The sequence below is a fragment of the Phaseolus vulgaris genome, chromosome 8 (assembly GCF_000499845.2).
Source record: "Phaseolus vulgaris cultivar G19833 chromosome 8, P. vulgaris v2.0, whole genome shotgun sequence".
NCBI classification, from domain to species: Eukaryota; Viridiplantae; Streptophyta; class Magnoliopsida; order Fabales; family Fabaceae; genus Phaseolus; species Phaseolus vulgaris.
The window spans coordinates 61,052,332-61,076,453 of NC_023752.2; the positions used below are offsets into that span (position 1 = coordinate 61,052,332).

At 28.3% G+C, this 24,122-nt stretch overlaps 4 protein-coding genes across 5 annotated transcripts; all 4 read right to left on the reverse strand.

Annotated features, from left to right (window-relative positions):
- Positions 1 to 4,037: 4,037 nt before the first annotated feature.
- Positions 4,038 to 8,529, reverse strand: LOC137826395 (protein trichome birefringence-like 43). The gene is made up of 5 exons (XM_068632355.1): positions 8,110 to 8,529; positions 6,820 to 6,991; positions 5,389 to 5,564; positions 5,078 to 5,236; positions 4,038 to 4,481 (listed from the first exon to the last, which is right to left on the reverse strand). The coding sequence occupies exons 1-5, from the start codon at positions 8,364 to 8,366 to the stop codon at positions 4,181 to 4,183; spliced, it is 1,065 nt and encodes a 354-aa protein (XP_068488456.1). The 5' UTR covers positions 8,367 to 8,529; the 3' UTR covers positions 4,038 to 4,180.
- A 3,993-nt stretch (positions 8,530 to 12,522) lies between these two features.
- LOC137825440 (AT-hook motif nuclear-localized protein 17-like) lies at positions 12,523 to 13,092 on the reverse strand. Its single transcript, XM_068631106.1, has one exon. It carries the CDS (start codon positions 13,090 to 13,092, stop codon positions 12,523 to 12,525), a length of 570 nt encoding a protein of 189 aa, XP_068487207.1.
- A 3,231-nt stretch (positions 13,093 to 16,323) lies between these two features.
- LOC137826378 (uncharacterized) lies at positions 16,324 to 20,130 on the reverse strand. 2 transcript variants are annotated; one of them, XR_011083482.1, is made up of 7 exons: positions 19,846 to 20,007; positions 18,719 to 18,832; positions 18,350 to 18,608; positions 18,091 to 18,205; positions 17,509 to 17,673; positions 16,756 to 16,859; positions 16,324 to 16,555 (listed from the first exon to the last, which is right to left on the reverse strand). XR_011083482.1 is itself a non-coding variant. In XM_068632324.1 (6 exons), exons 1-6 carry the CDS (start codon positions 19,936 to 19,938, stop codon positions 16,513 to 16,515), a joined length of 789 nt encoding a protein of 262 aa, XP_068488425.1. In that variant the 5' UTR covers positions 19,939 to 20,130; the 3' UTR covers positions 16,324 to 16,512. The 2 variants fall into 2 exon arrangements, 1 of the variants encoding a protein (XP_068488425.1); XM_068632324.1 differs by lacking the exon at positions 16,756 to 16,859 and having other exon boundaries at positions 19,846 to 20,130.
- Positions 20,131 to 21,103: 973 nt separating this feature from the next.
- LOC137826108 (KIN17-like protein) lies at positions 21,104 to 23,413 on the reverse strand. Its single transcript, XM_068631965.1, has 3 exons — positions 23,226 to 23,413; positions 21,403 to 22,738; positions 21,104 to 21,314 (listed from the first exon to the last, which is right to left on the reverse strand). The coding sequence occupies exon 2, from the start codon at positions 22,728 to 22,730 to the stop codon at positions 21,540 to 21,542; it is 1,191 nt and encodes a 396-aa protein (XP_068488066.1). The 5' UTR covers positions 22,731 to 22,738; positions 23,226 to 23,413; the 3' UTR covers positions 21,104 to 21,314; positions 21,403 to 21,539.
- Between the last annotated feature and the right edge of the window lie 709 nt (positions 23,414 to 24,122).

The following is a 24,122-nucleotide window of genomic DNA, read 5'->3' on the forward strand; positions in this document are numbered from 1 at the left end:
GTGGAATAAGGACATGTTTGGCTTTGTTCAATTAGAAGGAAAAATATTATTTAAACATAATCATTATAAAAACTTGCATATTTTGGATTAATTAATTTCACCATATTTTTTATATAAAGAAAGCACTAGATGTGGAATTATATTTAATTAAAATTAAACTAATATCTAGTTATATAAAACAATATTGTCATAGAGTTATATATTTTTAATTGAATTTCTATAAAAAAAATATTATGTTAAATATTTAAAATATTTTTATTTTCGTTTAAGTACTAATTGTCGACAATTTAATCATCACTTGTATCATTATTTTAAATTGAATGAAAGTATCAAAGATTTTAATATGACGAGCAAATTACATTAATTATATTTAAATATGATACTTGATTAATAGTTAATAGCAAGGTAAAATATGTATGATCAACATAATTAATACACACAAACACAAATAACATGTAGCATTTATAAATAAACAATGTCATAAAGAATAATTAAAGTTTATAATCTTTATGAGAGGCACTAGAATAATATCACAATGCATGCAAATGAATTATTGAACAATTTATCCTTTTGATGCAAAGAAAAATATAGTTCATAATTTTATTTCATACAATTTTTTTTTATATTAGTAGAGTCAAGGAATAATTATTTTAATCATTATTAAACTCGTACTTGATTATTATTTTTTATATTACCAATTTTTTTTCTAAATCTCAGTTAACGACTATCGTTTACAATAATAATAATAATAATATATTATGTTTGATTGTTTGGCTGATTAAAATAAAATTAAGATAGTTTCTATAATATTTTAAGTTTAAAATGTATTATCACTCTTATACATACATATATATATATATATATATAGATATATATACAGTCAGCAACTACTTTTTGTTCATAATTTGAGTAAGAAACACGTTGAATACGATGTTAGGTCAATTTATCTGTGTAAAAGGGCTTTAAAGTTAAAAATTATACTAACAATATTGGTAAAACTAACCAATTAATTAAAAAAATGCTAAATAAATAAATAATTATTTAATTATTCAAATATTAATAACAAATAATTACAATTTTTTTTTACTTTTTATAATATAGAAATTTATATAAATTAATTTTTAAGTGTTATTTGTGTGAAAAAACAACTTTATCAAATACAAATGAAATAGTTTTATGAAAAATTTATCTACCATCAGTTTTATCTCTAATCTAAATAAAATATTTTACAAACACACATTTATCTAGTTCTATTTTTTGGATTTTTTTTTTTCTGAAGTGAGTTTGCAAAATCATTATCATGCAATTGTCCAAATCTATAGGTACAAAAAATATGGAGGATGAGCAGTGTCTTTTTGCAAGTGTCCAACGTGTGATTCTTGAAGACGTAATTATCACTGTCCACGGGAAAATAATGATTCCACGCACGTACAAAATAATTATACTTCATTACATTATTTTTTATTTATTTAAGGATAAGATTTCATGGTATTTATATTATAATTTAGAAATATTTATTACAATGAAAGGTTTTTTAATAAAATAAAAAGTTTTTAATATTAAAATAGAGAACATCTCGATCAAGTATCTCGGAATCACGACATAATCATTTGACATGTGTTTATTGTGAGTGACATCAATTGTGTTGTGTAAAAGTCAAGTGAGTCAAATCACAATCGAATCATGACACTTATAAAAAGAGTAACGTCTTAACTATTAACTATATTTTTTTTTAGATAAGCATTAGATCCAACGATTGTTATTATAGTCAAATTCACACATTTGATTCCCAGCGAGAGAATTGTTGAAGGAAAGATTGTTGTGGTTGACATAAATTGTCCTAATGATAAGTGTTCGATTATATAATTTCTCTAAATAATTAAGCATGATTAAACAAACTTATTATGTCTAAACACGTCCAAAAATTGTAATTATAACTTACTTAGAGTTTTCACAAAGCTCCGTCCGGATCATAAAAATTAGAATAAATAAGAAGGTATCACTAGATAAAAATACTTTATTTTGATGATTTTTATAGTTATGAAGTTGAAGTTAGTGGTGCTATTTAATCATTTTGGCTAAAACATTATTTTGAATGTAGTTTTTTAATAATATTTCATAAATTTATAATTATATTAACCTATTTAAATGGATAATATTTAAATATTAATGTTATAAATGTAAATAAGAATGCCTAAACATTTTTGTAAATAAAAAATAAAATAATAAAGAAATAAAAGTAAGAATTTTGTTTGCATTGGAAAAAGGAGAAAAGGAAGATAGCGCGTGGGGACAAAGGTGAAGTTGACTGACAGCATTCCACTTGTATCTGCTGCCAGCTAAGCTTTGGGAGTGCAGCATTCCATTTTGGACTCAAACTTCCTTTTCTCTTCATTAATGCCTTTCTACTATTTCCATTTTCACATTTATAAACAAAATTAAAAATATTTCTATATCTTTCTATGATACCACTGTAATTTATAACCAATAAAATCCCCTTTTATTAGTACACAATAAATACTCTTTAATCTACAAGGAATGAAATGTTTCACTTAGTTCAATCTATGAAAATTATTCAATCTCTCAATATATAACTAAATTTAGAAACTAAAATAATTATTGATATTTAAATTAGTTTTTATTATTGATAAATTATTTTTAAATTAGTATTTAAATAGTTAGTGTTTCGACCTCAAGTTCGAAAAATAATATCACTAGGGTCAATCATCACATCTGAGATATTGTCCGTTTTGGAGGTTGATGTTCCATCACGGTTTTATTCTTAAAAGACGCTTTGACTCGACGGGTTAGATGATAAAGGAATATATAAATGTCATTGGCCTCGACTCCTAAACGATGTGAGATTATATTGACGGTACCGGAAGAGCTACCAACTGTAGTATATAAATAATTAATAGTTAATACATCAATAACTAATTAGATACTAATTTAGATACTAATAATTTCTATAGTCTTTAAAATAACATCTAATCTAATCAATATAACAAATAATTATTTTTTCATTAAAATTAATTTTTATTTAATAATGAATGTTATTCAACTGAATTAAAGTAATCTGTTGACTTGATATAAGTTAACGTATTTATGAACTTATAAGTATTTTCAAGTTGTGCAATTGAAAGTGCATTGAAAACATATTTCAAATTATATAATTTAAAATATATATTCTAAAATATAAAATTTGCATTATGAAAATGTATAATCAGAATAAAAAATTCATAAATATTAGTTTTAGAATTCTGTAATTGAAGATTTATCTAGACTTCATATTCTGAAATTAAAAAACCGAAAAAGATAATTTTGGTATTTTTAGAAGTATGTGTTGCAGAAGGAACACATGGGTACAGAATGAATTTACCAAAAATATGTTGGCAGTTTCTTCCTCCTACGTTTTTCTTCCTGCACCCCATAATGTAATGCAAAGACAAAAATATCCCTATTATTTTTTAAAAATTCCGAAATACACATAAGATCCACACTACTCTTTCTTCTTCCAGACAATGCAATTCGGTAACTTTACAGAATAGGAAATTCACATTTATTTTTTTGCATTCCGGATTGGTGAATCCAGTAATCTTCCAGATTGGTGAATCCAATAATCTTTCGGATTGGTGAATCCGGTAATCTTCCGGATTGGTGAATCTGGTAATCTTCCGGATCCATCAATCCGTAACAAAAATTAGACTTCCGGATTCAGCAATCCAGAAATCAACAAGTTGCTTTCGAAACACTCCTTTATTTGAAAAAGAACACGAATCACTTCCAAATTGATGAATCCGTAGCACACTCCAGGATTGATGAATCCGGTAACCTAAAAAACTTTAGTTTTTAAAAATAAAAGGTGAAGGTCATTTTCGGGATTTACAAAATTGTGAGGGTGCAGGAAGAAAAACGTAGGGGTGCAGGAAGAAGAAGCCAAATATGTTTACAATGTGTTCTGGACCTAGGTGATAAGTTAAGGCCCAATAAACTACTTTTGAACTTTCGTGGCCCATGTTATTTTCACCACCCCTTCATAAGGTACTTCAGATGTTTTTTATTTGCATGATCAAGTATCAAACATTTGTTTACATATTGTATAAATTTTGTTTTTGTTTTTATGTTTTATAACAAGTTAACAACAAGAAGTAATGTATGAATTGAATTGAATGAGAGTTGGTTAATTTAGAATGAGAGCTGCATATAAAAGCAAATTCCAAGTATCAGGAACACCAGGGAGACACCAATGGCTGCAATCCAAGCTCCTTTTTCCACCATAACCATAAAGAGAAGGGTGACCATCTTTCCTCATCTCTGACAATGAAGTAATATTCAGCAAATTCACATGCTTTGACATGCCTCCTAACACCTTCTGCAACACTATCTCAGCTGGGTGTGAACCTCCTGAGTATTTTAATCCAGACTCTGGAACCATTTGCCCCTCACAGAATCTTGCCTTTGCCTCACCCCATTTTCCTCCACTGCATCAATTCACACAAACTGAAGTGAATTATAAGAACACACATATATATATATAGCAAGAACAAACTCATGTTGTAATTAAGGAGAAATTTAGTGAGAATAACAAAGGTTTTGTGATGACATTCATAGTAGCATTAAGAAGTAAACTTTAAGCTTAACTCAACATTTTTAAACCGGTTATAAAGTGAGGTTTGCATTCATCTCGCCGAAGTGGTCAACAAACACGTGCGTGAGACTATACATTTATCAGTGGTTCGATAGCAATCCAATAGCGAAAGTAACATGATAAGGTTAACAAACTCTTGTTAAGATTGGTTAAAAGATGGCTCTGATAACTCTCGTTAGGATTGATTAAAAAATGACTCTGATACCATATTTAGAAGTGAACTTTAAATCTAACTCAATCTTATAAAACCGACTTATATAAGATGAGATTTGTATCCACTTATATACTATTAAATGTCTTCATCTTTAATCTATTAAATTAAATATCTCAATCTTTGATATGAAATTTTCAACACATTATTAGTAATTTACTTTGAAATGATTTTGGTAATTTTTATAGGATCATTTAGTGGAAGTGGGAGGTACAAACTTGAGATGATCTGGAGAGACTCCTTGAAAGAATACCCTTGTTTTGTTAGGGTTAACATTGTCTTCAACCCATTTGGCCCATGTTTTCAAGCCTTTCTCGTATGCAACCAACCGATCCATGTCCTTGTATGTATGATTTCCTTCTCGAATGAAATCCCATCTGCAGAAAGACTAAGAGTGAAGTATCAAACATAACATGATCACGTGTTGGAGATCTCACATCAACTACAGATAATATAAAATATTTTTATCTCTAATCGATGTGAAATCTCTAACACTACGTATTTACTTGAGCTGGGAAATTTTACATACGGTTGTTTTCTTCCAATGTGAAGCCACCAATGCCAAGAGTCGAATATGAGTATATCATTTCCTTTCCACTTTTTTCCACCTTCAATTGAATCTAGTTTGAGGACTCTACCAATACTTTCACTAACAATATCCACCAAAAATGCATTTCGGGAAAGCTTCACCTTCACATCATAGCTCTGCATATATCATATATGTGTCATTCAAACAATGAATGATAGGGTATATTTAACAGATAAATGTCAAAGGTTTTTGAAAGTAAATTCACTAAAATATAACTTTTAAAACCAAATATTATTTTATCAGTACATTTATCTCAAGAGAAAAATATTAATAATTCTCTTACAAATACGAATAAATCGAAGAACTTATATCAGAAATTAATATATAATCTTGTCACTGACCTGGTTTTAACTAGTGTTTTAGCTTTTAACAACTGATAAAAGTCTGGTTAGTACCTTCCTTTTAACTTGTAGATCAGCTGGTGAAACTGTTTAGCTTAATTAGTGATTACTTGAGAATGCAATTATCTTAAGAAAATGTTCAGAATACATATAAGAATTTTATTATTATTTAAAATTTATTAAAAATTAGTTTTTTGTGAATTTTACGAATTATTTAGTTAAAATTTATTAATAATTTTATACTTTTAAATAAACTTTAACTTGTAATGTATTTACTATGGAGACGGATAGCTTATTATAGTCATGTCTAACTTCACAGGATTTAGTAAGAAACATTGTTGTGATATTAAAAAATCTGCATTATTCTTAGATTTTTTTTTAATAAAATTACTGTTTTTGTCAAGACAATTGCTAAAATTGTGATTATCTTTTATACATATGATCATTAATTACAAGTCCAGATTCATAATTTACGTTGCATTGAAGATGAATCCATGACCAAAAACACACACTAAAGGCTTATCAACATAAAAAGATTGGTTTGAATGATGAGAAGGTTTATAAATTATACAGAAGAAGAAGAAAGGAAGGAAGAAAAAGTTAATTAATGAGATTCGTCTAATCGGGAAAGTGAAGGTGGATAGACCTCCAGGTCTTAATTACGGTAGAAAAACCATGTTTAGGGTTTCTCACATTTTTTGTGAAGAGAATGCATGTGCTGATAAGTTTGATAACTTATGCTTTATTCATAGAGAGTAATTAGTATAATAAGCTTTCATCTAGTTTTTTCTTAAATTTTTTTATTAATAGGTATAAATTATCTATGTGCCATTTTTGTTAATATATAGATTTTGATCTAGTCTCTCATATTTTTTTTTTCTTTTAATAATATTTTTTTTTATATGATAGCAGATTATTGTTGTTACTTGAAGTGTCAGTCTAACTGAGATGTCAAGTTTAATAGTGATACCAAGGTAAGACTTTTATAAAAAAGAAGGAAGAAGAAGTTAATTAATGAGAGTGGTCTAACCGCGAAAGTGAAGGTGGATAGATCCCCAGTTCTTAGTGTGGTGTAGTTGGCACGTGGCACAGCTGTGTGAAGCATGCAAGTGAGTGATTGCCATTGATTCAAACTCAAGGAGTCCCCCACAAACAAAATACTCTTCCCTCTCAGTCTTCTCAACAAATCTTCGCCGTTGAATCTGTACATCATGCATGCACCAAACTTCATTCAAGTCCAAGGTGGCTCCATTTCAATTTAATTACATAATCATTATTCAAATACTATTTATTTATGTCAACCAATCTTGCTTCTTTGCTTTCCCTTTAAAACAAAGCAGGTGAAAGCAACATCACAACCACATTGCTCTCAATTTAGCACCAGGATTCTAACATCTCACTTGTTCTATTTTATTTATATTATTGAATCCAATCACATTGATAACTTTAATTTAGCAAAAAAAATGAGTGTTTTTTTTTGTAATTAATAGTAGGATTGGTTGTTAGTATAACAATTATAGATAAAGATACTATATAGTATATAAGTGGATGAAAATCTCATTTTATAAATCAGTTTTATAAAGTTGACTTAGACTTAAAGTCTGAGTTGGTTTTATCAAATCATTTGTTATCAGACAACTCATAATATACAATTCAATGCATGATTTGTCAACCTGGCATGAGAAGATGTGTTCAAATCTCACATCAACTAAAACATGATATAATATATAAATGGATGTAAACATCATCTTATAAAATTTGATAAAATTAAGATATATTTAAAATTTAGTTCATAATATTTAATCTTTAGAAAGTATATCGCTTTCACTTGCATGTGTTTTTCTTTTAATAGGAGTAACGAGTGGAGCCCGAGGAAATGTGAAATCTACATCGGATGTCATATTCAAGTTGAATAATATAGAAGAAAACCAGAACTGCCATTAATCTCTTGGAACGTTAATCATCTCAGAGTTCTTTATTATTGATTAACAAAATAAACATCTAAGTCTGATTGTAAAAGGATATAAACAGTTTCAAAGTAACAGTAACAAACATGGAATTGATCAAAAGTAAATTGTAACATCTGAAGTGATATAGAGTCACCAACAACTCTGATAGAATAAATTTTAAACCTTAAACTCTAAATTCTGATTTCGTAGGAAAAAAATAACAGTAACAAACATGGAATGGATAAAACTAAATTGTAACATGTGGAATGGATAAACCTAAACCTTAAACTTTATTAAACTCTTAGAATAAACCCTAAACCTTAAACTCTAAACTCTGATCGTCTAAATAGTATAATAGGATTAGGATATACCTGGGTAAGTTGCAGTTATTGGGGTGCCATCTGTACTTGACATAGTTTTTATCTGGGCGACCATTTGTTATGCAATCAAACTGGTTGAGAATGAAGGGACAATCTGAGGAATTATAAAGAGGGTATGATTCATCAGCAATCCAATTTCCCTGAGAGAAATCACAGTCCCTGGTTGCAGTTGCTCTTGGCTCTTTGTGATGACCACTCTGGGGCATATGAATGAAAAGTAAAATAAGGAGCAGAATTAATATCCCCATGAGAGTGTGGGAACTGAAAACAAAACAAAGGTTGTAATAGTGGAGGTTTGAGGTGTGCGTGAATTGAGGTATTAGAGGAATAGAAGTGAGAGAGAAGAGAGAGTTGAAATGGATAGAAAGCAAGAATCATAATCAAATTTGTACTTCAAGTGGGCCTCATCTCATCACCCAAGTGTGCTCTATCCAATATTATCAGTGGTTAGAAAATGAGAACAAGGAGGAAACAATTTATTATTATTATTATTATTATTATTATATATATATTTGTTTTTTCTTCTTCAAAATTTTAAGTGTATTTCCTTATTGCAAAAACTAAATATATTGATCCATAGGACATTACTCTAGAAACTAAAAATAAAGGAATTAAAAAAATTGAGCCAAATCATAAAATTAAATGAGTGAGAAAAAATGAAATCTAACTTGAAGTTTCACTACTAAAAAAATCACTAAATAAAAATTATTTTTAGAGACAAAAATTATTTGTTTCTATATTGACTAAATTAAATACTATTTTAGAGATAAAAAAAAATTATTAGTATCTAAATTAGTTTTTATTATTGATAAATAGTTTTTAAATTTGTATCTAATTAGCTACCTAAGTTTTAACTATGAATTATTTAAATTCTAAAGTTGGTATTTAAAACTTTGGTATCTGATTAGATAACAATTTAGAAATTATTTATCAATAATAGAAACTAATTTAGATATCAATATTTTTTTTAGTATCTAATTTTGTCAATATAATAACTATATTTTTTATTTAAAATTGAATTTTTTTTTAGTATTGTAATGAAATATATAAAGAAAGTAATTACATGAATAAAAAATATTGTGGTAATTGTAGATTACACTGAAGACATCATGAGAAAAATTCTTTGCAAATTTGACAATAATGCAGAAGACAATATCGTATTGAAACTGCCTTACATGTAGTCCACCCACATTTGTCTCTTGATTTCCTTACAATAACTTTTTTTTTAATTCTTTTAATGTTTAACATTGAATGTAATTGAATACAATAATATTTTTACATTAAACTACATCAATTTAATAAAAAATTTGACCATATTAAATTTAAATTGAAGAACATTAAAAGAACGCAAATGGACATAAGCTTTTTATTTTGATATTCAACACTTAAATGAAAAATTAAATGCAAGGTATATATAAATATAAGAAAAGTAAAAAATAATACTTAATATTAATGTTACATAAATGAATTATTAAATTAATTTAAATTGAAAAAACCAGAGTAACTATTTATTAATACTTTATTTAATTAGAGTAGGGTTGGTAGAATTGATAGGTTTGATCCATCTTGATCTGACTTATCATTGATATGTGTTAAAAATGGATGACTGAGTGGGTTCACTATGATTACGCAATATGAAAGTTTTAACTCGTCTTAATCCCCTATTTATACCACCAAGTTATCATATATTTAAAATGAATGTTTTACTAATTTAAGAATCACTTTTATTCTCTTATAGTAGTAAGTGAATTTATGTCTAACTCAACCTCACAAAGTTTGCTTGTAAGCTGATGATTTCACTTCACTTATTATAATTTGATCTTATTCTTAGTTAATATGATATTTTCAACGCATTCTATCACATCAAAGAATGAATATCTAAAGTGTGAATTATATATTCATGGGTAATCTAAAATGAGCCTATTAGTGATGACACAATAACTTAAATAAATTTAACTAAGATAGATTTTAAATGATTCTGATATCATCTTAGTAAATGAATTTATGTATAATTTAACCTCACAAAATCGACTTCTAAGTTAGTATAAAAATCAAACATTTGTTGGATTTTAAGAAAGAATTTTCCATCTAAGGTATAGAATGTTCTTTGTGTAAATAAATTCTTTAAGAGGAGACACACAAAAAAATATTCTTAGTAAAAGCTTCATGTTTTTGGAGTAGTAATTATCTCTTTAAGAGGTTTAGAAAACAAGTAATTATCTCTTTCCTTTAACATGTGTTTTTTTTTTCTTAATTAATAGCATTAACAATTGGACCAAAAGGAAATGTGAAATCTGCATCAGATGTCTGTCATATTCAAGTCCAATATAGAAGAAAAATCAAGAACTGCAGTTAATTTTTTGGAATGTTAATGATCCAATGTTTTTAATTTCTGACCAATATTAATAACAGTTAGAAAACAAGAACAAAGAGGAAAGAATATGTGAAACTTTCTTTCTGTGAAAAATAAAAGTAACACTAAAAAAAACATACATGATATTGTAAAAAATTTGATACCAAAAGCACACAAGTTCTTCTCTTTAATGCTAAAAAATACATAAAAAACTATAAAAAGATAAATTTTAAAAAAAGTATCAAATAAGTTAAACATATTTTGATAATTTAAAACAAATACAAGTATAAAAAACGCGAATACACTTTCTTGTCCTCATACCCAATTAAAACAACAATTATTTTTTATAGTCATAAATTTTTAGTCAATTAAAAAATTCTCTTGAAAAAATATTTTGTTTTCTAAGTGGATCTTAAAACAAAACAAATAACTAGTATATATATATATATATATATATATATATATTTTGAGTGAAGTTTGTAATGTAAAAAAAATTGAATTGAAGTTTTGAGATTAGTCAAATGACATTAATGATTTTACTTTGTTATTATTATATATTCAACTTATTTTTGTCAACAAAGAATATTGTTGAAAAATTTGCACTAAAGTTGTTACATGAGGCCTTCCCTATATTATTATTTTTTTAAAATATTTTAATTAATTATTACTTCATTTAATTTTTATTTACTTATCTTTTACCACAATCATACGTTTCTCTTGACTTTTTACTTTTCCAAACACATGTTCTTTTAATTTCTTAAGCTTGTTTCTTCAAATTTTAAAATAACTAAAATAAAACACATTATTTTTAATGAATAATAAGAAAATCCATAAAACAAATATATTAACATTGTATACATAAACGCACATATAGTTAAATGGGTTGGGAGGATTTAAATTATGACTTCATTTTTTTGTGCATATTGATTTCACATATTAAACACTCATTTTTCTCTCCAATGTTTTCATTTGCTATAGTCGAAAATTGACTCTTATAAATTATTTTTTTGAAAATTTAAGTTGATTTTCCTTATGAGCTAAAAATAATTACATGATTAAATCTACTGACAAGAAATACAATATAATTTGAAGTTTTAATAATAAAGAAAGAAAGTGAATTATATGAATCAAAATAGTGTTAATGTATTGACTACTTTAAATATATCATGACATTTAAGATAAATTTTATTTACCAATTTGTCAATACAGTCCATATTTAAACTACTTTTAATTTACTTTTCTTTGTAGCTTTATTACCATTGCAGTAACTTTTTAAAAAATTTAAAATATTTTAATGTTTGTATTGAATTCCATAGAATATAATAAACATGTTTTCCTTTTACCACATTAATTTCATCATTAAAAAAAATTGACAAAATTAAATTTTATAAGAGGTTTAAAAATCAAACAAATAGAAAGGTCTAGATTAATATAAATTTTTATTTTTACATTTTTAAATATTTATAAAAGAAAAAAGTAAATGCAAAATAAATACAAGTTATATAAATATAAAAAAAATATAAAATATTTGAACTTTGTATTAATGAATATGTTTAAATAAATAGAGGAAATAGAATAATCATTCATTCATCATTAATTTATTGTTGTGATTAATTTATTTTTCTTTCATTTGTCGGTATATTCAAAATTTAGATAACAAAATAAGTTTTTTTTCACATAATTCTAAAATCACAAACGGAAAATCACATTAAACTAATATCATTGCTTACAAAATAAGCTCAACATTAAAAAAGACTTGTACCTATTACACACAAAGAAGTTTGTATGTCAAAAGATTTACTGAGGCTTTACCAAAATAAATCTATAGATTACCATTCTTCTAGACATTGAAAGACATTTCATGATAACTTTTTTTTAAATATAAATTAATAAATTAATACTTATGACAATACTTTAATTTAAAGATGAGTACATAAAATGATATTAATGGAACTTAGTCATGTTATAATTGTCATCTAAAAGACATGAATAAGGACTAATGGTATCTCTTTTCTCACAATCATTCTTGATTTGATTTCACCATAGTGATTCTAAGAGTTCTTGAAAATAGTAGCAGTCAGAACAACATCATCACCTGCAATAACCTTTCCTCCAACAACTCCCATAAAGCTTTGATCTATGTTTGAACAAAAACAAATGTTAAAAAAACAGTCAAAATTAGATGATAATGTAGTACTAGAGTTGTTATTTATGCAAGTGCCACTGAGGGAAACTAAAGTAAAGGGTCCATGAACAATGAAAGTAGAAATTTCATATTCACTGTCATCGCGGAGAGTGGCGTTTAGGATAGATCCTGATGCGGTTTGCACTGTGATGCTAGTTTGGTAATCACGGGCGAATTGGGTTAGTGTCTCAATTACATCAGAGTTTCTAGGAATTTGAATGAGTATAGGTTTTTCGACATGCTCACTGCTTCGGTTAATCACAAAGGTTAATTTTTGTTTGTTCTTGGAGCCTGCAGGCCTACCGCGTGTTCTCTTTGATGATGATGATGATGATTTTGAATGAGAGGAAGAATCAATAGCATCATTGAAGGTGTTGTCATCAGAGGAAGAAAGTGGGGTGGATGATAGGGGAGTCACATTACTTGGTTGAACCATTGTTAAAGTAGAAAAGGAGAATGAATATGAAATCTGAATGGAAAAATGATATTGAATTGTATATATAGAGTGAGAAAAACGGAAAGGATGAGGAATAATGTGGGTGTGTTAATCAAAAGAATTTTTTTTGTTTGATATATCTTTGTAGAATGGTTTGTAATAATCAAGTTGAGTGGTTAGACATTTTATAAGAGAATCAAGGAAATGAATTGTGCCAACAAGGATCAAGTTACAATAAATAAAGTTGTGGGCCTATTGCATGTATATTTGAGAGTTACGATTTTTAGTCAAAAAAGGAGTCCACAATGGTACAAAACATGTGTGGTTTTCAAAAGTAAAAGAGACTAAATATATATAAGATTTGAGAATTAAGATATGATTTCATATGGATGAAATATGTTAAAAGTAAGTTTTATTGATATAGGCGAAAATGGTGATGAAATAATTGAATGCAAATTGTTCCTTTAATACTTTGGTGTGTACATAAATTGATATATTAGAGGAATGTCAATGAGACAAATGAAGGACTCATGAGGATGAAAATGAGATAACATTTGAGAAGTTTGAAGGTGAAAATCTCTCCACATCCAGAGCATGCAACCATTGTTTTCCCAATGAAAAAAAGTTGTATTCTCATAGCCAAATTTTCCTTTTTGTTTTTGTTTTTACTCCATAAATTGAAGTTTGCTTAAAGACATGATGTCTTGTTAAGCAAAAATAATACAACAACTTATGTATTCTACACAACTTCTTGCTTAATGGCATATCTTAGCACCAGACAAATTCAACTATTTTTTTTTGCTACTTCATGTGCCACTCATTTAGTAGGTGATACACTCATTGAACGAGTCTCTTTAGTGGTGACTTTTTTACTATGACTCCAAGTTTCTAACTCTCTCTAAAATAATATGGAGAAAAGTGAGAAATATTAATTACATAAGTGTAAATAAGAGGTAAAAAGGTATGATAATTCAAGTGAACGTTCGCATTAAGATTTGATCTGATGCACTTTGTATTGTGATGCTAATTTGGTAGTCAAGAACGAATTAAATCAATGTAAGAATCTGATTAGAGTTTCTAAGAAATTAAATAAAAATACATTCGTGGACATGCTCAATGTCTTAATTAATCACAAGGGGGTAATTTGTGTTTTTTGAGCTCACAATGCTATTTTGTGTTCTCTTTAATTTTAATAGTAGCAATGCTTGGTTAAAGGAACATCTAGTAGCATGATGAATATTATTATTAGAGGACAAAAAAAATATGGTAAGAGATGGGCAATTACAATAATTGGTTGGATTTTTGTTAAGCTGAAAGAGATTTGTGTGAAATTTGGTAGAAATGTGATATTTAGATGGATATAAAGATTGAGAGAGACATATAGAAAGAATGAAAAATAAAGAGATAATGTATGTTAATACAAAGGAAATAATTTCTTTTGAATTTCTTTTATAAGATATATATATCTTATAGTAGTTTAGTGATTTGTAAAAGAGAAAGAAAATTAATTTCACCTACAAATTTGATCTACAAGGTTCAAGTTACAAGAAATAAAATAGTGGGCCAATTATATATATATATATATATATATATATATATATTATTTGAGAGTTATACATTTTAATCAAAGATGAGTTGGTAATGTTATGAAACGTATGTAATTTTTAAAAATAAATAATGAGCTAATGATTTGGAAATCAAGGTAAAAAAAAGTTCAACCATGATTAATATGAAGACTAAGATAGATGAAACATATTGAAAGTGAACTTTAATTATTTATTTAATTCTTATAGTTTTACAAATTTTATTTTTACCCTTTATACTTAAAAATTGTTCTATCACTCGTAAAATTTAATCCATTTAGTTTTTAATTAAATAGGGTAGTCTCATATTTTAAGAGAATTGTAATGATTGATGAGTCCAAAAAAAAAAACTCACTTGAAAATAAAATTGTTGTTGTGATTCATGTCTTGTTTATCATGGTAGTTTAGGATTAAAAGAGGAATCAATAATAATTTAAAAGTGGAATCATGAAAAAAAAATGAAGAAAAACAAAACTTATGAGATTGGAGAATTGAAATGTGTGTGATTTCAGGTTACTTTAATTGTATAATTTATTGTTATTAGGGATGATAACTAAATGGAACTAGTGAAAGTTTATTTTTTTATGTTCAAATTTATATTTATTATGAGTATGAAATTTATATCTCAACTTTATTAGATAAAGGGTATATTTATATCTATATTTGTATTTGCCTAATCCATGTTGCAAAAATCAAAATTAAGAACTAATGAGAAAAATATGATATTGTCAAAATTCAATATAAAAAACACACAAATCTTATTTTCTTCAATGTTAAAAAAAAAGTAAAAAATTATAATTATATAAATTTTAAGAAAGGGTATCAAATAAACTAAAAGTACACTGATATAAAAAAAAACATATGTACAAGACATGAATGAATATAAATTCTCATCCTTGTACACAATTTAAAACAATAGGTATTGTTTATACTCGTACAAATTTGTAGTTAATTAAAAAATTCTTAATCTAAACATTAAAACAGGTTTATACAATACCTATATTTATGAGTTTATTTTTCATATCTAATGATTATTGAAAAAAATATTTTGTTTTACTAAGTAAATATTGAAACTAGACGTAGTATATGTAGTTATTGTGAAGTCTCTGTAATGCAAAAAAAAAAAAAAATTAATTAGAATTTTTTTAAGAATTTAAGTTTTGAGATTAGTCAAATGATATTAATGATTTTACTTTGTTACTATTATTTATTGAACTTATTACAAACAATAAATATTATTGAAAAAAATCCTCTAAAATTGATCACATTAAATTCAATTAAAAATCATAAAAAAAAGAAGGATATGATATAAATATTTTATTTTGAAATTCAAGTACTTTATAAATAAAAAATAAATATAAAAATAAAAGAATTATTTAAACTTTACATTAATGAAGAACAAAATAAATTTGTAAGAAAAAAATAGAATATTTTTTCTCCATAATTTATTTTTAAAAAGTAATATAAATAGGTATAACTTCTTTCATTTTCATTTCTCAACATGTTAGCCTTGAGATAATCAAATAATTCTCATATTAATTTTAAATTCATAAATCAACACATTAAAACCAGCACCATTGCTCTCAATATATATAATTAGATTCTTATTTCTTATGTGGTTTTATCTTCAATTTTCAGCTAATCACTATGAAAAAAAAAACTTAATATGATTAAATTATAAAAGATAAAATTTTCTGTCTAGCTATAAAATTGTATATGAAATTCATTATCTCTTCATTACATTACATTATATAGGGCATGACATGACTCATGCAGAATGCCCTTTGCTTCTTCATCTATATGCAGTATATATGTGCTATAAATCAATATTTCTCACTCATACTATGATTTTAGGAACCATGATTTGTAGAAGTCCATCCCTGAAAAATGGAGAAAGAAACAACAGATCATCATCTTCAAATGTATAAAGGTAAACCACATATCTTTGAACAGGTGCAAATCCCCACACATCATCGCATACTACTAGTCCTTCGGTAAACAAACAAAAAATAGTAAGAAATAAACTTTAAGTCTAAGTCAACCTCATAAAACCGGCTTATGAGGTGAGGTTTGCACTCACTTATATACTTGTGGATCTCTAACACCCGCTCAGGCCGAGAGTGACAGTTTATGCGTGAGACAACATATTATGGGTGGCTCGATAACAATCCGATAGCAGATGGCCTGATAAGCCAAACAAACAATCGCTAGAATAGGTTCTAAATGACTTTGATACCATATTAAAAAATGGACTTTAAGCCTAACTCAACTTATGAGATAAGGTTTGCATCCGCTTATATGGAAATCTGGATATTTTCTAAATAGATGTTATAAATTATATAGCTTCTCTGCATTGAGTTTGAAAAACTTATGAATCATAATGCCATGGCAGTTTTTCTGTACTTAAAATACAAGCATGATCTAACTACCAAAAAAATATAGAAGTAATAATACCTTCATTAGAGTATCTGGTTTCAGCAATAGTGAATCAACCATTTTAGCCAAGAACATTAGGTAGGTATTCAATAAATTTCTCAGTTATTTGATTGAATTTCAAGGTTACAAATTTTACTCACCACCTTGTGTTAGTATAAGAGATCACTTTTCACAAGCCAAAATCTCCAAAAGAAGATCTAGTGTGTGGGTTACCTTGGTATTTTATTACTACTTCTAAATTGAGAGAATATTAGTATTGAACTTTGTTAGTAATGTAGTCACTTACTGACCCAATAACCAAAACTAGTAATAATATAATGCAATAGACCAAATTAGAAGAGTTTTTAAGTTATGAGTTAACATTAAGAAACATGTGCATAAGACAGATATAACTTACAAAAATTCAGCTGATATTCTGTCCTTGTTCACACCAGCAGGAAGCTGCCACGCCACCTCATATGGTCCATATAATATTTCCCTCCGATGGTATGAAGAAAATGAAGTATTTGGAGAACCTCCAATTGTCCAAGAGCTAGCAGAGCGTCTACCTTTGACACACAACCTGTCACAATTCACATATTGACTCTTTTATCAGAAACAAAACAGCTCATGTACTTCAAAACATTTATAACCAAGAATGTCCAACATCAAAATTTCCATTTAGTACTTCACTTCCAGAATTTGTGTTCGAGATTCCACATCGATTAGAGATTAGGATATTCATAGTTTATAAGTGGGTACAAACATCACCTTATAAGCCGATTTTACAAAGTTAAGCTTAAAGTCTACTTCTTAATGTGGTATGAAAGTCATTTCGACGCTATCTTAACGAGAGTTTGTTAGGTTTATCAGGTCTTTTGTTGGATAAGTATCCAACAATATTTCATTAAGCCTTATCCTTTTCTTCAACATTCCCTATTATTGATTAGGCAGAACTAAATGCTTAATACCATAAATTGCACAGAGAGATGCTTCTTACTTTCTATCATCAACCTCCACTCTTATGTCACTGATACTGACACCTGGAACTTCCACTGTGATAACATATTTTCTTTCTGATTCTGCAACATCCATCCTTGGAGACCACTCAATTCCTGCACAAGTATACTAAGAATGATTCTTTAGCAGTTGCAACAAGACAGCATAAAAGATTTACACAAATAAATTATACACTTCTGTTTGTTATAGCTAATCATCTATCATAACATCAAACAAATTTCTGAGTTCAAAGTGCTAACCACCAATTTCAGAATAGCATGTTTTCTTTTCAGAATGTAACTGATCTCCTCTAATCTTTCTGTTTGGCCTAGCAAATGTAGGTGGTTCAAGTGTACTGAAATCACAGCCCTGCTCCGGAGTCATTGATTGAACCACTGAGTTTTTTAAGAGTGATTCTGCCATCACAGGTCTAGCATAACATGGTGCTCTTGCATTAGAAGCACATTCAGATGCAGCACCAGCACCCTGATGAGTTTTAGGAGCAAAAGTTGAGCCACCCTGAAAAAAATTTGTTTCAAAGAAGCCAGTGAGAAATGAACACTTTACCAAAAAGAGAAGTAAATAGAACATTGTTAAGTATTTCAAAATAATAAGAACACTTTAAGTACCTCCTCAATTGAACTCTGCCTCATAAAATAACCAAGAGAAGAAGATGCTTGGCGTGCAAAATACACCTTATTATCGCATCTCCTGGGCACAGAATTCAGACTGCCACTGCAGTTCTGATGGTGGGTAGTAAAATTGATGAAAATGAATTGTTAAAATATATTCAAGAAAAAAAGGATAGTAGATACAGATTATTGTATTAGACGCTGTAAACCAAAAGCTACAAAACAAATATAGTGGTCTGTTAAAAGAACATATATAGAAGGTGTAGTGTGGCATATAGAAATTCAGAATTAAGGAAACACTTAATGTATCGGGTCTGTACGACACCTGGAAGTTCAGCACTTGGTTAAGATTGACGGACACAACTAAATTCATTATTTCAAAACAAAATATTAATAAGACTAATAAGTGATCAAACATTAAGTAATATACTCTTAATCATGATCCAGAATCTTAATCTGGCCTAACAACAAAGGATCCATGATAATCATATAAATCGGCACAAATTCCAAAAATCAGGTACGTCATCGTTCAGTATTAAATAACATCGAGTGTCGAACACAAAAATCTCACTTGAGCTGTCTTTTGCAAGTACCTTCTGAACTTGGAGTTCACAAAGACGAGAATAAAGAAGTGAAAGGAGAGCACAAAAACCATTTCAAGAAAAAAGAGAAAAAAATAGACCAACCGATCGAGAGAGAAAACAATCATTCTCTTTGTTCCAACCTATTCGACAACACTTAAGTTTCAAAAAGGGACAGAGAGGAAGAAAAGACTAAAAATGATTTAATGGTGTTCAACAAATAAAGATTCCTATTAGATGGCTCTTTTCTGTTTAGGTGAGGAACATAGTATGTTTAAAACCCTTCCCAACTTAGCAATATCTATCTCCCTTACAACTCCCATGTGTCATAAAAACCTTTAAATTCCATTACTATCTAAGGACGCAACCACAATAACAAGAAGAGAAAAGAGTGGAAATGTAAATTATTAAAAGTGTTCTTTAAACTTAATATTTTATAAAACCTGTTTATAAGATAGAATCCCCTTATATGCTAATCTATCTTATAAAATCGGTTTATATTGTTTATTTCTAATTGAAAGAAAAAGCAGAGTATATTATTACCATTGGCAGAAGATGGGTAGTTGAAATATCATCCTTGGGAGCAAAGTGGGCTGCAATCATGTGAATTCTGCGTTTCACTAACTCACTCTCCATTTCTGCCAATAAAAAGCTTCACAAATATTTGAGGTGAACAGATAATGCAGGATGCATCAGAGGATCAAGAATATATGCAGAAACAGTCACTGATGAATCAAAGATATTTTTAAGACATCAAAATTGGTGGGACCATTCAATCTAAATATCTTTCTGAAACTCAAGATAATGTCACTCAGATTTTATGCCCTCAAGTCCACCACGACCCAAAATATCACTTTGTTTCATAGCTCAGACTGTACCATTTTAATTTCTTTGTATTATTATTAAAGTAACACAATTTTAGTATATTTTAATTTAAATTTTCTTAAAGTAACACGATTTTTAAGGATTATGTTAAAGTAACACGATTTTAGTATATTTTAATTTAAATTATGTTAAAGTAACACGTTTTTAATATAATTAAATTTTAATTAAAATTACATTAAAGTAACACGGTCTATTCATTTTAGTAATTTTAAAAAAAAATTATCCATTTCAATAATTAAGTGATAAAATTACACTAGATTGATAAAAAAAATCTAATAATATGAGTAATCAGTACAGAGACACAAAATAGCTTAAGGCTCGTGAAGACAGAAAAACTATTAATAAAATAGATATATAATTAAGAAAAAAATTATGATTTTTTCCTGATTTTAGAAATACTTTATTATCCATAATTTTATCCAATATAAGATGACAATTAAATAGTTAAATGGGTTCTTGAAAGATTAAATACTTAAACGGGTTCTTAAAATATTAGTGATTTGGCATATAGGTTCATAATTAAAACATTTAGATAAATGAGTTATTGAAACATTTGTATTTGCAAATAAGTTTTAATATTTGTATATAATTTTTTTATGGGTATTTGATATTTGGTATGCAGACAAAAACTTTTGTTTATATTTGACATGGAAGGACTTATATGCAAACACATAAATATTTAAAAAGATCCATTTATATGAAAACTCTAACTAAGATTGTAATAGTCATAACTCCCATATTTCTGAAGGTTTTTGTGCCACAAAAATAGTCTATAGAAAGATACATAAGATCTAATCTAAAACTCCAATTCATGTTTAAGTAATATGAAAGCAGAAAATTAAGTTATGGGGCGATATTGAGACTTCATCAAATTAGTTGATAAAGTCTACCCCACAGATTAAGATTTGAATTGTGCTTGTTTAGAAGAGTTCTCTGGTTTTCTTAATAACTAAAAAATATTAACAAATGCCCAAAGAGTTTTTAGTAAATATCCTTTAAAAATGAAAAGGTTTCTGAATAAAAGTTTCTTGTAAATGGGCTCTTGAATAATCTTCAATCAGCATGTTCATCTTAATCCACATGTAGGTACTGTGAACTGCTCTTGCACCAATGTCCCAGCTCTGCTCCTGCTCAAAAAAAGAAAGAAAAGCCAATGAATCAGTATTCTTTAGCTAGCTTGATTCTTTGAGGAAGATATTCGTGTGGCTACTCAACCTGATTATATTCGTATCCAATAGATAATGATTCATGGAATTCGGTGGTGATCCATTTTTGGTGTTCTTCTGCATAGAAAATTGATCATGTGACAATAGGAGAATGCAAATCACTGAGTTATTAATTCCACCAACTCACTAGGCTACTTTACAAATGTCTTCGTATTCCATAGCTTTAAGTATTCTGCCATCATAGGGTCCTTTCTCGATCTGCACCTTAGCACAAAAATTATCTGTATCCACCCCTAACAGCTTAGCAATGGATCCTCTATATGCACCGTTGACAATTTTTACACGACCCCCAACTTGTGGAATCACAGTTTCAAGCTCTGCCTGATCAACTCTGAGCACGTGCTTACTTTCAAGAATTTCTATTTCCCCAACATACTTGTCAATCACCTTCCGCACAACACCCTTTTGCTTGTAGTAGCCCTTCTCTGCCAAAACTTTGCTCATGACCTTAACAACAATTCCCTCATGCAACCAGTAATCCTTCCTGTTGATTTTTTCCTTTTTCTTCTCTTCATCCCTCATCATTTCATCCAAAGTTGATTTTCCACCATCCCTTTCTTTCCTCTTCAAATTGTTTCCAGGGTTTCGTTCCCCATATCTCTCTTCATCAGCCTCCTCAAACACCACCCTTGATGCTTCCTTGGTCACAGGTGGTTTAGCAAATGAAGACCCAAGAGAAAACCCTATCTTAATTCCATCTTCCATATTTAGTTCTCTTGGAGGCTCAGATTGTAAAGGCTGATCAGCCTCAGGAGTAGGCTGCTGCATCATTTGTTCAGCCATTTCAATCTGTTTCCTGATCTCCTTCTCTTGCTTTTCTTCATCTACCATATCTGCCTTGATTCTCTTATTCTTCATCCTCTCCTTGAAAAGGGTTTCTGAATCTCTGTCTATGTATGTAATGAACCATCCCTTGGGTGTTTCCTCCACCTTACATTTGCCAGTTCGACCCAAGTACTTGACAAATTCAGTGAGTGTTGCCCACTGAGTGGAGTTCATATGAACATGGTGTCTATCATTTATGTATTCGTTGTAAACTACAGTGGCTGCCACACGGCTGAATCGGTGGCTGCGCTTCATGTGCTCCAGAAAAGAGCTCTCAAACTCTTCAGAATAGCCCTCAACTATCCGGTGTGGGTTTTGTCCAAAAATCTGCATTTGACGCTGGTGCCCTTCACCCATGCAATGGCATTTAAATCCATTCTCATCTCGGCACTGCTTCTGGCACATCTGGCAATACCACCGAAGCTTCTGCAATCCTTTTGCTTTGATTCGATTGGCAATTGCTTTTGGTGTGAGAAACTCATTTTTCCCCATCACGAAATCTGGATGTAACATTTTAGATCAAACAACATTATCAGTAGTGCTACCCAGTTTCTCATTACACATGAAATTTTGTTAAATGGTGGGAGTACCCAATAAAAACAGCATTAGAAAACAAGAAGCAAAGTATTTTGGGGCAAGCACCCACATCAAATAATTAGATATAATGACTAATGAACATGTTTTGAATTTTGATCAGAATACAATAAAGTTCAAGCTCGTCATAAACCGGCAAGGATTCCCAAAGGAAACCATCACAAAACACCACCAAGCTCAATTGCTTTAATTCTCAACACTGCTAATAATAAATCAATGGCTTTCCAAACAAGCTCTGCTCAAACCTCGGTTTTAACATTTTGGGTCAGTATCCTATTCTAGTTTGATTACATTCCGATTAAGCCAAACACACTACGCCTTCCAATCAAAGCATTACCGACGAAAAATTTAATTCATCCCATACACATACAACGAGTATAAGAGAAAACGGACCTGAGAGTGGCAACAATTCCGGCGGTGGCGTGAGCGGTGGTTTGCGGTGGAGACGGCAGCTACAATTGCCGGAAACCCAAGATTTGGGAAATTGAGGGTCGCGAATAGGGGGAATAGGGAGAAGCAGAGAAGAGAAAGGGATTGGAAAATTTATACCTCTATATGTATATAAAGTTATTTTCTATTATAACTGTTTTGTGTATATAATTTTCTTTTTATTTTATTACTTTATTTTAGATATTTCAATATTTTTTATTTTCTAAATATTTAATAAATAATTAATTAAAAAAAATTATTTTTAATGTTAATATATTTTTATTTTATAAAAAATAGGTATTAATTTTTAATTTTAAATGTGAAGTAGTTTGTTAAATTTGAAAAGAAAAAGTTTATTAAATGTGTAATAGTTAAAAAATTCAAGAGTTAGTAATATTTTAATGTTAGATTTTTAAAAGAAAGTTTATAAATATATATTACAAATTCATTTTTAAAAAAATTCTAATTTTTTTTATAAATTATTTTCTTTCTATATTTTCTCTAAAAAGTAAGATTTTGATTGACAAATCTTTTTCATCTTTAAAATAAATGCTAGTGATATTAAAATCATACTTTTAAAACTTTTCATCTTTAAAAATGTGAAAATTATTTGTTAATCAATATAAATATATATATATATAAGATATTTTAAAATTCACATTTCAGATGTTCTATTTTTTATAATATAACCACTGGTGACTATATATGAAGATCATATATATTTTAGTGTACAAAAGTTGCATTTCAATTTTATAAAACTATCATTATCGAGTCTTTTATTTATATCTTATTTTCTTTTAGTCTTTGTTCTTTGTCTTATATATTGTTTTTAAATGAACACAAAACATATTTTAGCCATAA